The sequence below is a fragment of the Nyctereutes procyonoides genome, unplaced genomic scaffold (assembly GCF_905146905.1).
Source record: "Nyctereutes procyonoides isolate TBG_1078 unplaced genomic scaffold, NYPRO_anot_genome, whole genome shotgun sequence".
In the NCBI taxonomy this organism is placed as follows: Eukaryota; Metazoa; Chordata; class Mammalia; order Carnivora; family Canidae; genus Nyctereutes; species Nyctereutes procyonoides.
Genome location: NW_026575020.1, coordinates 32,566,607 through 32,583,983, shown reverse-complemented (window position 1 = coordinate 32,583,983; position 17,377 = coordinate 32,566,607). Strand labels below are relative to the sequence as shown.

Sequence of the window (17,377 nt, the reverse complement as noted above, 5' to 3'; positions counted from 1 at the left end):
GGGGGGGGGGCAGGAGAAACCCTGCCCTGCTCCTGCCCTGCCCCAAGCACTAGGGACCTGGAAGCAGAGTGGGTGGGGAGCATATCAGGCATGGAGCCTTAGGGGCTTTCCCCCTGCCAGGCTCAGCAGGCCCACGGGCCCACAGGGGCCAGAACTCGGGACCTGCCCAGCTCTACTTGGAGCCCATGGTGGCCCAGGTCTACCCAGACCCCAGAGGAGAGATGGGGAGAGAGGAGGGGCACAGTGAGCCCTCACCTGTGCAGAGGAAATGGCTCCCAGGGCTTTTGGTCCCTGGGCACCCAACAGGGACCTCACTCCCACAGGCCTCATGGGGACCACCAGCTGGCTCCCGGGCACTGCAACGGAGAGAGATGCCCACGGGTCCAGGAGGGAAGGGATGAGGAGGGGCAGGCACAGTGGACACTGAAGGCCAGGGGACAAGTAGGATACTCTGAGGTAAGGGACAGACACTATGGACGACCCCAGACCCAAGGCCTTATAGGGGCCCTAAATGACCAGATACCGTGGACCTAGCAGGCTGAGCATCCACCCAAAACTCAGGAAGGGTCTGGGGCTTCCTGGGGAGCCTCAGGTGTCCATGTCTCAGAGTGGCCTTGAGTGGGTGGGCCAGCTCAGGGCCCTGGACTCTGGTCTAGCCACTGCCTCTGTGAGCTCAGGGCCCCTGGGTCCCAGCTGAGCATGAGACCTCAAGGACTTGGAAATGTCAAACCCACCTTTGTGGTCACTAACCCCCACCCAGGTCAGGGAAAACAAGAGCTTGGCTCCTGTCCCCCATTCCAGGAGCAGCCATGCAGCTGGGCTCTCCCTCCTGGAACGCAGAACTCAGCCCCCTGTCGGACCTTGTCCAGCTGCCCTTGGAGCCACCATGGCCCCCAATACATGACCAGGGGCTGACTCAGAGTGGGAGCATGGAAATGGGGGGAAGTGAGGGGCTATGAACTGAAGGTACAGAGGGTGCACAGCATGAAACATGACTGGTCAGGTGGAAATGGATACAAAGGCAGGCGCAGGACTGGCAACCCAGATCTACAGGGCCCCAGTCAGGCCCGTCCCAGTGTGTGAGGACAGGAACAAATACTTGGACCTCTGGGTCCTAGTCAGGAGACACCAATCCAAAGCCCTCCATCCTGACCGATTTCAGACTCCCCAGGGCAGAGGGAACACCCCTTGCAATTCCCCTCATGGACACAGGGCCCCTCATGGACACAGGGCCCCTCATGGACACAGGCGTCACTGAGGCCCAAACGGCCTAACAGGGGAAACCATTCTCCATAATAAGGCTCAGGGTAGGACATCTGTGCTGATATCCAGTGAGCACTCAATGACAAATACATCTATACTATCACTAGCACCATTGCCACCATCATTGTCATCATTATCACCACCACCATCAGCAGCACCTTCATCACCATCAACATCATCAATACTATCATCACCCACCATCATCATCATCATCATCACCACCATCACCATATCATCACCATCACTACCATCACCACCATCACCCAACATCATCATCATCACCATCATCACCACCATCAGCATCACTGTCACCCACCATCACCACCATCATCACTACCATCACCACCACCATCATCATCACTATCTGAGCAAACCCCCATCTTGCCCCACTGCACACATAAAAGTCTAAGGCCCAGAGAGTCTGATAGGTTTCACCACAAGTAGCACAAGGGACAGTGTTTTGGGGTTCTGCTAGCCATACTGAGCAGGCCGGAGTTGGTGAGGGGCAGCCATCCTCGCCCAGCCCACTCATACAGAAGGGGTACTACAGCAGAGCCCAGTAGCAGCGGTACAGCTGGAGTCCAGCCACCATGGAGGAGGAAGGAGCACAGCAGGGGAAGGGGTGGCCAGGAGGGGGTCCCTATGAGCAGCCAGCCAGGAGAGCTGAGCTGAGAAGTGACAGCACTAATGCCCTGGGGCACGAGGGCCAGGGTCTTTGCTGGAGGCTGCCCTCCATGCCCCCAGTCCTTGCAGCCACAGCCCCCACACCAGGCCCAGCTACAGAGTTAACCAAATACATCTGCACCCTTACCCTCGGCTCCTGCAGCAGGCGCTGTCATCACCCAGCAGGCTGGCAGCACTCGATGGAGGCCTGTGCTGGGCCCTCTCTGGAAAACCCTGGGAACTGAGTGGCATGCTCAGCCTGGGGGAGCACTGTTCAAACCACCAGGGAACAGAATAGGAAGGTGAGTTCCAGAGCAGCATGTGCCTGAGTCTTCCCAGCTTAGAGACACACACAAGGAGGGGAGCACAGGGGGGCACATGGCACGCCTCGGACACACCTGCAGCCTAACCCAGGGTGGTGGGGCTGGACCCCCCACTCCAGAGCCCTGCCTCTCTAGCCCAGCCCATCCTCACCAGGTTGCCCCAGGTGCCTGGGTGCTACAGGGAGAAGATCCCAAAGGCCACTCAGGGCTGTGGATAAAGAGCAACATGGCCTATAGCACAGACACCTCCTCCTCGCTCCAACCTGCATACCACACAGACGCCCCCAAACACTAGCTCAGGAAATGCCAACTCTCTGCCTTCCCTCCCTCTTCCCTGTGACTCCAGGGCCTCCTAGAGCTATGGGCATGGCCAGGTTTTCCAGAAGTCATGTGACCACAGGCAGGATGGGCACCCAGTGAGAAGCAGCAGGCAGGCCTGTCCCCAGAGGCCGAGGGACATGAAGAGGCAGTGGTCGGGGCTGGTGGTTTTGAGTCAATGGCTGTGGGATGGGAGTCCCATCCCTAGTGCTCAACTGGGTTCCTGTTCCCTGGGTGCTATTTCTCCATCCATTCAACAAGCAGAAACCTCAAAGGATGCCTAGCCCCAGAGTGCAAACCACACAGTCACCACCTAGGGCCCCCAAATCTTGAGACCAGTCCTTCTATGAGAGCTCCAAGACATCTGATTTTACCGAGAGGTACGCACATCTTGCCATCCCAGAAATGGCCGAGCAGGCAACAGGATTCAGGTGGCCTCACTGATGGTGCTACCCACCCATGCCAGGGACCCAAAGGTGAGGACAGCCCAGCCAACCCAGCCAGCACTGAGGAGGGAGTCAGGAGAGCTCAGTGACTGGCAGTGCCCAGCTTGGGCCCCAACCAACAATGCTGTGTTCCCTGCCCAGAAAGATGCCAAGGGGTCCCGCACAGTCCCCGGGGCTGGTTTCCAGCCCTATGGCCAGAGCACCCTCAGCAGGCTGGCATGGGACACCCCTGTGTCTCTGGGCATAGCAGGGAGACCACCTCGGGCTGTTGCCAGACAGCTGGGCCACACCTCCCGCTCAGTGGCCTAACAGGTGCTGCCTATCAGAGAGGCCCAGCAGTGGTCGCAGGTGACATCCCCGTACCTGCTGGAACCCCGACGGTGGGGGGGGGGGCATGGGCACAGAGGGGGGTGACAAAAGGAACACAGAGGAGCTGGCAGCCAGCCATGATTAACGAACGTGCAGTGACAAAGCCACCACCCAGGCCCCCGCAAAACAGCTCCCCAGACCCATGAGCCTGCCACGCCACAGGCGTGGCGTGTCTCCCTGGTGACAGACATCCCGTATCGCACACGCAGAGTCCAGGCAGGGCTTCCACCCCCAGCCCCATGCAAACGTCATCACAGGAGCTCTGGGGGGGGGGGGGGGCCTGCCCATCCTGCAGGCAGGGAGAGGGCCTGGTGAGTGAGGCTCTTCCCAAGACAGAGTGAGAGCCGGCCAGGACCCTCCGCCCTAGTGAAGAACCCCCGTGGCCAGTGGCGTGGCCGGGCACCAAGCTACAGGTGTCCAAGCAGCAATGGGACCCGGTGTCCAAGCAGCGATGCCCACCGTGGGGATGGAGCGCCGGGAGTGGGAAGCGCGCTCACCTCTCCGAGGCCAGGCAGGGGCTCCTGGGCGCCGCAGCCTCCCCTCCAGGATGTCCCCTCAACTGTCCCTAACCCCCGTGGGGAGCTGCCCAGACTGCGGAGGAAGGCAGGTGGGAAGGGGGGGAATTCCTGGTTGAAAGCCCGCCTGCCTGCGGTGGGGCACCTCGCTGGGGAGGGGCCCCGAGCCTGCGGGCTGGGCGAGCCGGTTTCTCTTCAACAGGAAAAGAAATGATTCTTGTTTCATTTTGAGCCGTGTTGCCCCGGCTGGCTCGGAGGCCCTGCTCTGTCGTGGAACGCCTATGCTTTCTACCCACTCTGGCTGTTTTTCTAATTTTCATTTGCATCCCTGTTGGCTTCTGAGACACACTTGCCCAGACAGCCAGGGTTAAGTCTACCCACACCCCATCCAGCTGTGGTGGAATGTAGGGGCCTCCAGGCTGGTGGTCGGCCAGTCAGAGCTTTCTGGAACAGTTATGGAGAGGGGCTGCTGAGGGTGAGACTCCTCCAGGCCCAGCGTGCACTGGTCTCACCTGGGGATGACCCCAAGGCCCCCCTCTGCCCACAGAGCACCACCCTTTCATGGATGTGGGCACAAAAGCTCAAAGCCCCAGGACGTGGTGACCCAGGGACACATGGCGGTCAGAGCAGGGCCAAGCCAGGAGTCCCTGGAGAACAGGGTCTGCTCAGCAACCAAGGGGTTCACGGAGGGCTTCCCAAGACCCCCAGTGCCACGTGCCATGAGCCTCGGCCACACAGTATCCTCCCCTTGGCAGAGGCTCACCCACACCACACTGACTCAGCCGGCAGCACCAGGCTGGTGCCAGTCGTGTGCGGGGGCCCAGCTGGCAGAGCTCTGCAGACCGGAGACAGGGCCTCACCATGAGACAGACTGAGAACAGGACGTCTGCCTGCTCCAGTGGGGCTTCCCCGTGTCAGCTGCAGCAGGGGCACCTCCCCTCCACAGGGGCGGGGTCCCCTATGGGTGCTCACCTGGACAGCTCAGCTGCCCAACCCTCCCTCCCCTGCCACAGGCCCGACCAAAGCCAGAGCAGCCTCTGCAAAGTTGGCCCTCAGCATGGCACCCCCACCCTGCCCAGGCTGAAAGCCCTACCAGCCTGTCACCGCTCTGGGGCCTGCACAGGCTGATATGCGAGGCCCCCACAGCCCTGTCCCTGGCTGGACTGGCTTGGTCTGGGGCCTGTGGTGCTGACAGGCTGGGCTGGAGTCCCAAGCTCTCCCCCCTACTTCCTGCTCTGGGCTTCCAGCACGTGCAGGCAGAGGGGAGACAGAGGCCGGAGGGGCCAGGCCTGGTCGACCTTATGACTTCTGCCCCGTTCTCGCAAACAGCAAACCACACGGCCAGGGCCGCTGACTCCTGACATAGCTGGGGGCTAGGGGCATGGCTGTGGAGGGAGACAGGCAGCCTCCTTTCCCTGCAGCCCCTGCCCTAGAACCCAGAACAGGACTACAGGGAGCACCCATGAAAGCACCCAGACCAGAGGGTCTCCAGGCAGAAGGGGGGGTGGACAGACAGACAGCCCAGAAGACCCCCCGCCGGGCTCTGGACGATCACGACCTCCAACCGCACCGTACTGCCCTCCGCGGATACCCCAGCAGCCCCCTTGGTACAGTGGCCAAGCTCAGGTCTGGCTGCACAGGCCACTGCTGCCTCAGCATGCCCTGTCTGTGGCCATCCCTCCTGCCAATCACCAGGCAGGATGGCTGTGGTCCACTGTCACTGCCAGCACCCACCATGGCGCCCCACTATATACCCCCCAAACTCCAATGCCCCTGGCGCCACTGCGCTCCTACCTTCCCCACAATGGCCAAGTGGGGCTGGGGCCTCTCCCCTTATGGTCCCTGCCCCCATGGCCCTTCCTGGCCCTGTCGGGCTCACCAACTTCTCTGGGTCTCAAGAGCAGCCCCCGGGGATGGCCGAGGCCAGAGGTAACGTGGCAGAGGGAACCTGGAGAAAGTATGTTCCATTGTTGGTTACTGTCTTTGGGAATAACTGCAAATAGCTCCCATGAACTACAAATAACGTGTAGTTTTGAATGCCGGGGTGGGCGGTGTGGAGGACCACAGGACCAGGTGACCAACGTGTGTGTCCAATGGCAGGGCCCTGCTAAGAGGCTTGGGCGACCAGACCCCTGCCCCGAGGAGCTGGAGCCCAGTGAGGCTGGGTGCAGAAGCCTGGGTGGGGGAGGCGAGCCCAATAGAGAGCTGCGTCCGGCTCACACCCCATTCAGAGAGTGGGGACACCCCTTTGGCATCTGAGAGAGAGAAGCAGGGGCCCAGAAACATGCCTTCTGAGACTTCAAACCCACCCCGATCCTAAAACCCACACAGAGTCCAGGGGGCAACAGTCCCTGCCATGTGGGAAAAGGATCTGGATTCCCCCAAAAAACATACAACTTGTGGGATGCCTGGGGAACCCGCAGCACCTGGCCCTGAGAGCACCCAGATGTGTTGCCCAGAACAACCTCCCTCCTCAGAGGCCTCCAGCACAATACCCCCTCCTACCCAGATGCCACATGACCCAGGCCCAGGGCAGAAAGGCCTCAGAAACAAGTAGAAAGCCTGATGTGCTCAAAACAGCCACCACTGACTCCAGAGGCTAAAAACTTCATGCATTTGACTCACAGAAGCCGTCCTTGCTCAGGGCCTGTTGACTCAACATCACACGCAATGCTAACACCCCTCTTGGGATGACTTTCCAAGGAATAAACAAGTGGAAAGAGCTAAACGTGGTGGCATGGGATGGCAAGTAGGGGACAATGGGAAAAGTCCAAAGTCACACAAATGCCCAGCAGCCAGGTCCCCACGTTCCGAGCTCATCTGCAAGTGGCCAGCGCAATGTCCCCACACCATCCACGGGAAGACCGTCAGCATGCCCGGCACGACACTTAGAAAGCCTGGCCCAGCCACCAGATGCCCACGATAACCACCTGCCACACACACGTGGGCTGTAACAACCACAACACCCTGCTCACTTCCAGCTGAAAGCCGCCCAGCAAGATGCAATGGGTCCCCCATTCTCTGTCCAAGAGCACAGAAGAGGGCCTCAAGGCTCAGGATCTTTTCTGTGTAAAAGTCATTTTATGTGATTGTAAATGTCTGTCATGACAAAAGACGAGCTGACCTGGAAAATTCTCTATCTGCCTACGTTTTACGGACACCAAAGTCAAGAATTAAAAGGGCCTGTCCAGGGTCGAGCATGGAGGCAGACAACAGACCTCACGTAAGCAGTTCTTACCCTCAAGGAAGAGCTGCAGGGGGAACTCAACTCCAATGCCCGCTGACCCCTCTGAAGCCAGAAAGACGGAGCCCCTGCTTTCAAGCCACATGCCGGAGTTCTCTGCTATAGGAGGACAGGGCCTGCCTCAAGTGGGCCTTCACGGTCACTCGGCCAAGGACAGCCCAGCGCAGGGGCAGAGTTGGGCCCAGAGATGCCCAGGGTGGGCTACAGGCCACCAGCAGGCCAGGGCCAGCCCAGGACAAGTGTGCAGAGCAAGCATGCCCCATGCCCGTCCCTCATTTCCTAACACCGCAGAGTGCCGGAAAGGCTCACAAAGGGCAGGTTAGGGGCAGGCGGCCCCTGGTCAGGACAGCAAGGTGTCCAGCGGGGTGTTCAGGGCCCAACCACGTGGTTCCCTGCACCGTCTGCACCACACACCAACAGGCCAGGCCGCAGCCCCGACAGAGAGACGCAAGAGGGCGGCTGAGACATTAGTCAAACATCCACAAACTGCCAGAGGACTCTAGAAGGCCGGGAGGATTGAGGTGGCCCGAGCCCCACCCCAGCAGACCAGGAGTCCCTCCCTAGGCCTCTGTGGCCCCAGGAAAGCCACTGCACACCTGAGCCTCAGTTTCCCCTGAACCTGGGCACAGAAGACTGTGTTCCCCCAGGAGCATCGATGAAGGTAAAACAGCCCACATAGGCCCCAGTGCGGGTGAGCCGACGACACAGGCACCCATGTAGCAAGCAAGGGGAGGGACAGGAAGGGGCGCGCCCCCCATCAGCATGGGAGGTTCCTCCAGCCTCCTGCCTCTCCAGCCACCAGCCCCTTGCCCATCCACCCCGACTCGGCCATCGGGAGTCCACAGCCCCCTCCAGTTACACGAGATCCCTGGTCTTCACCGCAGGTTTCCCAGGTGCCAAAGGGGAGTAGGCCAGACCCCAAGAGGCCCTCCCGACCCCACCCCAGAATTCAGTGCCCACACATCCAACAGGCTGAGCCTAAGGCTGAGGCTGTGGGGTCTGGCAGGCCCAAGCCCTCCATCATGGCCATGCCCACGGGCCCTCAGACGAGTCACCTCCACATGCACATCGAGGGCAAGGAGAGAGGCCGCTAGGGATGGCAGTGGCCAGAGCTGGGACAGGAGCAACATGCCCTCACCTGGGCCCCCATGCATGCCATGAGCTCCACAGCCCCTGGGTGAGTCAATGGTAGCCCCCCCCCCAGGCCAGGCCGCCCCCAGGCCCGCCAATCCCGGCCCTCACCTGCCAGCCACCTGGGGTCCCCAGCCCGCCAGGCCAGGCCCCCTCCTGAAAGAGAGGCCAGGAAGTGCAGCCTCATGGCGAGTGTGGGGGACAGGTCCCACCACGGGGGCGGTGCCATCAGCCCCCGGCCCGCTGGCTCAGGGTCCCACAGCCACGGGCGATGCAGGGTGACAGTACGCAAGCAGCGGGAGCCTGGGAGGGGACCGAGGCCCAGGAGCACTGGCGTCTCTGCGAGCAGCTGCCACTGTGAGCAAGTGGTGCTCACGCTGGCCCAGTGGGCAAGTTCCCCTTTCCCAAGGCCCGCCCAGCCCACCACCCTCATCCAGACACCTGTGGCCACAGGCAGCTCCCATTGGCTGAAACCAGTACTTCTTGGAAGAGGACAGGGACCCCGGCCGTGTTTCCTCAATCTGAGACACAGTGGCCCAGCCCCGCAGATGGTGCAGCAGATGGGCACGATGCCTGGCCGGGGCCAGAGGAACAGGGCACAGGCTGAGTTCAACCCACCCCCGGCCCGGGCGCCCTGCTCCAGCTGTGTGCTGCTGTGAAGATGGGGCACCCCACCCCACCCCGGGGCCAGCCAGCATGCCCTTCGGCGAGGGCTCCTCCATTCAGATATATGGTGCCCTGAGCCCCAGAAGGCACAGGTCCCACAGGAGGAGGTGCAGCAAAGGTGCAGGCCCAAGGCCAAGAGCCCCAGACAGGACAGGTGGCAGAGGGAGGCTGGGGTGAGGCAGATCCTGGACCGCGGGAGGTGCGGGGGAGCCACGAGGAGCCCCACAGCCAGGGGAGCAGGGCCTGAGCAGGCCAGGACACACCCCACCTCGGGGGCCGTGGGGACTCGGCCTCTCAGGGGAGAGGGTCTTCAGGACGCCGGAGGGAAGGAAGCATCCCTGGCCCCCCGCCGCTCCTCAGCCACACAACGGGTCTTTCTTCTTGGGCACAGGATGCCTTTTGTGGCCCATCAGCCAATGGCCCCCGGGCAGGTGGTGGGAGTGGGGGTACAGGGACCACAACTCGCAGCCTTCAGCCCCAGCAGTCCCTGCCAGATGGAAGCCTGAGGCCCAACCAGGCCCATCCTCGCTCTGAGCAGCATACACAACCTGTGTGCCGCCCACCCGCACACCACCCGATGCTGAACACTGGCCCTGGGGATGGGCCACCGAGATGTGTCCCAGGCCAGAGGGCCACAAGGATTGTCCCGTGGCAGCCCCACACAGGCCTATGCCATCTGGAAGGAAGCCCTCCACCGGCGCCCTCGGTGGCACGGTCAGTCACACCACAGGATGGCTGGACCTGTCCTCCTGAACATGTGCAAACCCGGGCACCCGCGGCTCCTCCTGCAAGTGAGCCAAAGTCCTCATGCGCCCCTGCGCCCAGGCCACTCCAGCACACCCTCGGCCTGCCCACCCATCTGCTCAGCTGTATGACTGGAGCAGTCCCTTCCCTCTGCCCACAGAGGCCCACGCTCACAGGGCCCATTGAGTTCCCGATCCCTGGCCTACCCCACAACAGGCTCTCCTGGTGCTCATCACACCCCTTGACTTAATCCTGTCACCAAGGACCCACGGCACAGTCCCCTCTGCACCCCGGCCAGAAGGGGCAGGCACCCCACCAATGTCTGCCCAATCTGGGGTTCCAGGATCACAAGGAAAAGACCCAGGAATCACCCCACAAAGTGAGGGGCCCAGGACTCCCAGCTCCAAGGTGAGAGATGGCACTTTCTGCATCTCTATTTGGTTTGGGTTTTATGCCGTTTGCACATGCTGTTTTCATAATAATGACACAAACCACCCCTGCGGCAGCCTGACTTCAGCAAGGCCCTGGCCAGACGGGGCCAGGCTGCCGCTGCCCGTTCTCCATTCACTCCTCTCCACACCTCCCAGCGCCTGCCCGTCTGGTTCGGGCACGGGACCACACCTGGATAAGCTCACCCAATGGACAGGTGTGGCAAGGCCCTGCCTGCAACAAGCACTGCAGCCCAGCCCACATGAGGCTTTATTCCCAAGAGGCAACACACCAGCTCAGCTGTGGCTTGTGGTCAATGGTGCCCCCAGATCCTCCTCAGCTGCCTGCGGCCTGGACGATCAGCTGGGCAGCACTCCCAGAGCGGGGCAGGGAGGGGCAGGGAGGGGCAGGGAGGGGCAGGGAGGTGTGATCCCTGAGGGACCCCTGGCCCTGATCCCACCGGGTCAGCTCACTTTTGCACAGCATCTCCTCACCAAAAAACTAACTCTTGCCATTTTGGGGCAGCAAGGGAGGAAAAGGTGCTCAGTGCCACCCCGGCTCCACCCTCAGTGCCACAGGTGACAGGTGGGTCTAGGACTTCAGGGCCACCCCCAGAGCCAACACAGATTTATTCCTGCCTCTGCAGGATAAGGAGCCAGCCCAGCTGACCAGGAGCAGAGCCTGCCCCACCAGCTGGTGGCCTCAGGTGGTGCAGCCTGGCTACGGGTCCCCTCTACTCCTGCCTGTGTGCTGACACCCGGGGAGCCCAGTCCCCCACCCCGCACCCCATCACATATGCAGACGAGCCACATCCATGTGGGTCACAGGGTCTAAGAGTCCTACCAACACCGGGCCAGCCCTGGGCACAGCCAGGCCCCTCCTGGCCCCTGGGGGCCCACCCAAAGGAGCTTGAACATTCACCAAGTGCCAAGAATGTGCCAGGCGGGGAGCAGAATGGGGAGCAGCAGCGGAGCTATCTCTGGGTGGGCAGGACAGCGGAGGGGTGGGGGTGTTGCCAGGGGCGGCGGCTGCACTGCTCGGCGGGCCGGCTCGCCATCCCTTCGCAGCGGGCCCTGAACCGCATCGTCGGAGCCGGAGGCTGGCCGCGGCCAGAGCGTTGGCGGCGCGAAACCGGGAACCACCGCGGACCGGAGCTCAGCGGCCCCGAGCCATGGGGCTGCCCCTCCCGGCCTCAACTTCCCCGTCTCTAAGCAGAGGGGGCTGGCGGGACCCGAGGCCCCCCGCCCGATCCCACACACCTACTGTTCCTTCCAAGCCAGTCCCCTGCCTCTGGTCCGCCCGGCCGGTCCGGCCCGTCCAAGATGGCGGCCCGGAGGCCTGGGGCACCGGAGGCCTTCCGCCCCCTCCGCCCGCCAGCCTGGCCCCCCGCCCCGGCCTCCCCCCAGGCGCCGAGCCCGAGCCGGGGCCCTGGCCAGCGCGCCCGGAGCCCCGTGAGGAGCACACACCACCCCGACCTCAGCTTCCTTCCTCCCCGCGCCGTGGAGCGAGGGGGCGGCCGGCGGGGCAGGGGTGGGCAGGAGGTGCCCACGGGCAGGGGTGCGGCCCGCGCCGAGGCCGGCTCCCTCCTGAGCAGCTCCCCCAGACCCCCGCGAGCCCGGGGACTCACTGGTGGGGAAGGCCCCTCCCAGTCCCGACCAGAGAAACTTCAAATTCACCCGGGAGTCTCCGTCCATGACACCCCCCAGGCCACCCCCTCCCTCTCACCTGCCCCCTCGCCGGCCTCGCCCCAGGCCCCCCAGCCCCCCCAGGCTGTATGCCCACCTGCCCCTCTTAGCCCCAGCCCTGGCCCTCAGAGCAGCCATGCTTGTTCACTCTGATCTTCCTGCCAGGAACACCTCCTCCAGGAAGCCCTCTCTGCCCCTGCCAGACAGAGCCCCAGCCCCAAAGGCCCTCTCAGGGCGCTTGACCCCAGCTCAGACTACAGGCTCTGAGCCACTCCCAGCCCTGCCTCGTCTTAGCCGCTGAGCCTCACACCTGCCCCAGCCACCCCCATTTCCCCCAGGACCTCCCTCCGCCAGCCGGGCCCATGTCTGTCCTTCAAAGTGGGACCCCAAGATGGCCCTCCCAAGGTCCGGGGCTCCTCCCTGAAAAGCTGTCCCCAGGTCACAGCCGGCCAGAAGCCCTGCCAGGCTCAGCCCCTGGCTCTGCCTGCACAGTCTGTCCCACTCCCCACCGTGGGGAGCACAAGCCTCCCTCCGCCTCACCCCACCCCCGGGGCTCTGCTGGCTCTGCTGCCACATGGGCCTTCAGGAGAAGGTGCAACCACTGTCTACTTCGGGAAGCCTGCACCTTGAAGCCCCCTGATCCCAGGAAGGGTGGCCACAGAGTCCCACGGAGGCCCTTCCTCTGGCCTCTGACCCCCTACACCTTCCTAGAACCAGATACAAGGGTTAGCAGGTAAGGCTACGTGGCCAGTCTTATCCCCACCAGGCACAGGAGCAGGAGGGGGACAGCATGGGGGGCACGAGCACAGGATGACACCCCTTCAGGCCTGCCACACTGCCATACCTGCCCCCTGGACATGCAGGGACACTGACCCACCGACCCAGGAGCCAGCCTCCATGTCCCTCTGCCTTCCTGCCTTGCCTCCTCCCTTCCCCATGTGTTTGCTCTCCACTTGCAAGGTGGTCACCGAGGCATCATCTGCTCCCTGGGGAGGCACCAGCTTCTCACCACCACTCAGCACCCCCAGTCTGCTCCACAGGGCCCAGCCATAATGTGAGAGCCCCCTTGCCATCTCCCACGGCACAGGCTGGGGGGAGGCTGAGTCTCTGAGACCCGGCCCATGTGCCAGCTTCTCCAGGAGGCCATGAGCAGGCCCCCACCCACCCTGCTCCCCCTCTTCCCCAGTACCAGGCCAGTGGCATGTCTTGGCACGCCACCCCACAGCCAGGCCCCTGCCACCCCACTCCTAGGATCCGTGTGACTCACAGGGCCGGAATGCTGTCTGGCCCCCATTGCAGGCGGCCGCCCTGAACACACACACCTGCCCAGACTTGATGCTGGCGGACGTCAGGAGGGCCTGGGAACCGGGTGTCCCCAAACTATGAGGCCAGCCAGGCACTGTGCCATGGAGGGACTCCCAGGAGGGACCCAGGAAGGTCATGCTCAGGCAGGTGGCTCAAGAAACACCACTGCTACAAGGGCTGGAGCCTGATCCCAAGGGCCTCAAGGGCCCAGAGGACCACCTCGGTGAAAGCACCTCGGAACTCAGACAGGGCCGCTGCCTCCTTGACTCACCCAACCCAGAAGCCAGCATGCTGACCAACCAGGGAGGGTCCCGGACCCACCAAATCCAGGCGCAGGGGCCACTGCCTCTCCCCACAAGGCCAAGCTCCACCCTGGGGCCAGGCGGGTCAACAGTCCCCGCATGGGCCTTCTACTCAGGCCAGGCCAAGGTCTCAGCTGTCCATCAGGGGTGTCTTGTCTGAGAACACCCTTGCTGAGAAGGGGCAAGAGACAGGGGAGCGTGGGGGCAGCCACCTCCTGGCTCAAATGGCCAGAGCTGGCCTCTGACACAGAAGAGCGGTCGGCTGTGATGTCCACAGGCCCAACTCACCACCCCAAGGGCAGGGGCCTCCTCAGACATCCCCACTGTGGCCCCTCCTGACCACAGGTCCCAGATGGTCTCCCCAAAGATGGCCAGAGAGCAAGGACGACTCTGTCCCAGGATGCCTCCAGGAGCAGAGTGCTGGACACCCACATCTCCCAAGCACGGGTCACAAAGGTGCCCCAAAAGGGCCTCAGGGAGCTCGGGAAATGGGCAGAGATCTTACAGGAGAGGAGCCCCACTTAGACAAGTAAACGGCAGCAGAGCCTGAAGGAGAAACAAAGGCAAAGCTCCGGAAACGAGTCCAGCAAGGACAAACAGGCAGCACAGGGAATGGCATGACATCCAGTCCCGCTGCACAGAGGTGTACAAGATGAGCCTGGCCCAGGAGCTGTAGCAGCAGGACAGTGGCGTCTTAAGAGATGGCAGCACGGGCCGCACCCACCCCCTCCCCAGGGAGGGAAGGCAAGGGGCTCGCGGCCGCCCCAGGACAGGAGCAGGCCTCTCTTCTGGGCACAGGATGGAGGACAGCCTGACTCAAGGAAACAAAACAAAGTCACAGCCAAGGGCAGCCTGGCTCCCCGCTACACTCAGCGTGAGGGACACACAGACAGCATGTGGCCAGGGGCCAGGAGGGCTGCCTGCATACAGGACCTCCAGGGACTCTGGACAGACACACGGTCAGGCCAGGGGCACCTCTGGGACCCAGAGCCCCCGGCGCACAGAGAACCGAGCTCCCCGGGCCCCTGGGCGGAGTTGCTGCGCTGCACAAACACCTGGGCTCAGAGGCCTCCGCGCCCTGGCTGCGACTGAGCTGGCCATGGTCTGGCCGGGTATCTGCCCCCTCCAAGAAGACGGCTCCATGGAGCAGGGGACGTGCCCACAGCCTGGCTCCAGGCACAGACCAGCAGGTGCCCTCATCTCCCGCAGGGCCACATGGGGTCCCCAGGTGAGGTCCACGGAGCTGCACGCAAGCAGCAGGTGCAGTTTCCAGCCAGCACTTTCTGCCTAGAAGCACGGGGCAAGCTGTACTCAGGGGCCTCCCGCCAAGGGGGCTGCACAGGGGAGACCTCCACTTGGTCAGGCGCCACCCCAACGGACAACCTTGGAGTAAGCAGGCTTCTTGGTCAGGCTTTGAGGGACCCGGGCCACCACCCCTGCACTAGGGGACAGCACGGGCTCAGCCCACCAGTAACGTGACAGCCCCTTGCTTGTGGGGAGTGGTCACCACCAATACTACCTAGTGGCCCCGGGGACAGAGGGAGGGCTCCCCTGGCCCCATGGCTCAAAGCAACAAGCCTGGGGTTCTGTCCCCCACGTGGTCCCAGACACTAAGCAAGGCTGGCCAGGGTCCCTGCTCTCCTGGGCCCAGGGTCTGGGGGCTGCCAGGGGGACCCACCGGCCCTGGTCAGGAACAGCAAAGAGTGTGCCTGGAAGGAAGGGGGGGTGTGGGGCCAGGACACACACACCATGCTCGGCCTGCAGGGGAGCTAGCCCAGCCCAGCCACTCAGACAGCACAGGGAAGTAAGAGCGTTCCCCCACCTGCCCACCCGCCCATCCCACACCAGCATCTCCCCCACAGCCTACGTGGACCCTACCACCCCCCAGAGCTCAGACCCCATACATGCTGGTCTCGGGTACAGGAAGCGGGGCAGGTCCCTCCCCAAAGCCCCTGCATCTATGATGGCAAAAGGCCCCTGCCAGGTGCCCTCTGATCTCCCCGGAGATCTAAGCATGGGACGCTCTAGAACATATAGCTCATCATGGTCGTTCAAAAACTATAAGAATCATCGATGGTCTGTTACAAGCAGAGAAAGGGAGGCCCTGTCACACATAGTTCAAGCTGCCCAAGGCCATACAGCTGGTCAGTGGCAGGCCGGGCAGTGAGGCCAAGGCTGCCCCGGGCACAGGGCGTTGGAGAGGGAGGGGCAGCCACAGGAGGAGGCAGCAGAGCAGGGAGCCGGGTGCGCTCCCCAGAGGGAGACCTGGGCAGGGTGATCCAATGGCCAGACATGCCACTCCTCCCCCCACCCTGGGTCCTCCCGGGGAGTGCTCGAGCACCCACCTCAGTGGGCCACCTCCCTCCTCCCCCAGAGGAAGGCAGGTCCCTTCCTACAGAAACCAAAACTCTGTATTCCCTTTGGTTTAAACTATGAACAGCGAGGTAGCCACTACCCAGCTGCACTCGAGAAAACGGCCACTGCACGGCAACGTGACAGGGAACCAGCCGTGGCCACACGGGACGCGACGCGGTGGCTAGTTTCCACTTTCTTTGATGACAGAGCTACAGGGGGGTTGGTTTGGGGTTTGAGGGGAGGGGCCATTTTACAGAATCTCAGCTTCCCTGTCAGCCCCAGTACAAACTCCCCCACCTAAGTCCCCTCCACACCAATGCTGACTTGATTTTCTCCCAAACTCCCCCTGCCCAAAGCCCCTCCAACCTTGCCCCCTTCCCCCCAAGTCGGAAACAGCCCTGGGGAAGCTAGGAGCTCTTGACCCCCTGCCCATGTCCTTGCTGTAAGATGTGAGGCCTGACCTTGACAAAGAGCCACCTGGAGAACCAGAGCATCGGCCCATGGGGCTCTGGGGGCCTGCCAGAGCCACTGCCCACCACCCAGGGCTGACACCCCCAGCATGCCCCCGTCTCCCTCCACGAAGCTCCCCATCTCCCAGACCCCAACTATGCCGGCCCAGGACCCAGGGGCCACCGCGGCACCTGGACCAACCACAGCGGCAGCGGCCCCTGCCCTTGCCCATGTTCTCCGGGCCACCGACTCTCCACCCCCAGCCTTGGGAACCAGGTCATTTCCAGGAACACACCAGCTCTCTGGCCTCTAGGCCTGGACAGGCTGTTCCCTGGACCGAAACTTTCCCTACGTGTCTCCTGGCTCACTCCCTGCCAAATTCAGCAACACTTCCTCCAGGATGCCCTCCCGATCCTCCCAGCCAAAGCAGAGACCTCTCCAATCACCGCCCCCCAAGAGGAACCCAAGCCAGCCTGTGAGAGGCTGCTCAAATCTCGGGGCAGGAGCTCCACTGGTTCCTCAGGCATCCAGGGGCCTGGCCTAGGGCCTGGCAGAGGACCTGGCACATGGAGGTCCCACGTAAAGACATACTAAGCACATGGAAAGGGCATGGGTGGGAAAGGCAGGAATGGACAGGTACAGGCTGCAGGATTCACCGGGGTCCTTAGGAGCCAGCTGAGCAAGCACCAACTTTCACAGAGATCCCAAGGCCCTGACAAGCTGTGCAACCCCCAGCACTTACACAACCTCTCTGAGCTTTTAGTTCTTCTGCAAAGAGACGCTATCACAATTGAAGAAAGTGGCTCAGAGGCAGTGGACGCAGGTGAGGGACCATGAGGCTGGCCCCTCCTCTGTCCCCATATGGTGAGCAGCAGGTGGCTCTGTGGCCCCCAGGCCTGGGCTCCATGCCTGGCTTTGAGACTCAGGCTCAGACTCATGGCCAGGTAAGGGCCTGCAGAGGCATCTGACTCTGCCCCACAGGTCCAGGTGCCCCTGTCCTCAGGATAGCTTCAGTTCCCTCCACATGTCACAGAGGGCTCCTCCACTGCCCTCCCTGCTTAGACACACAGACCAAGGCAGGGCCCCGTCCAGGGGTATGCAGTCCAGAGTCAGAGACCTTCCCAGGAGCCCATGGGGCCCTCCATCACTGATGCACAGCAGGAGAACAG

General features: G+C 62.7%; 1 protein-coding gene across 4 annotated transcripts in view; it reads right to left on the bottom strand.

Annotated features, from left to right (window-relative positions):
• The window catches only part of RXRA (retinoid X receptor alpha), a 92,700-nt gene that overhangs the window by 31,285 nt on the left and 44,038 nt on the right, over positions 1 to 17,377 (bottom strand). The window contains exon 1 of one of the 4 annotated variants that reach the window (XM_055325997.1): positions 2,075 to 2,233. The exons of the other annotated variants lie outside the window; for them this stretch is intronic. Coding sequence (XP_055181972.1) covers positions 2,075 to 2,102 — 28 coding nt within the window. The 5' untranslated portion in view covers positions 2,103 to 2,233. Of the gene's footprint in view, positions 1 to 2,074; positions 2,234 to 17,377 lie in introns of those variants that run through there. 4 annotated transcript variants of the gene reach the window in all.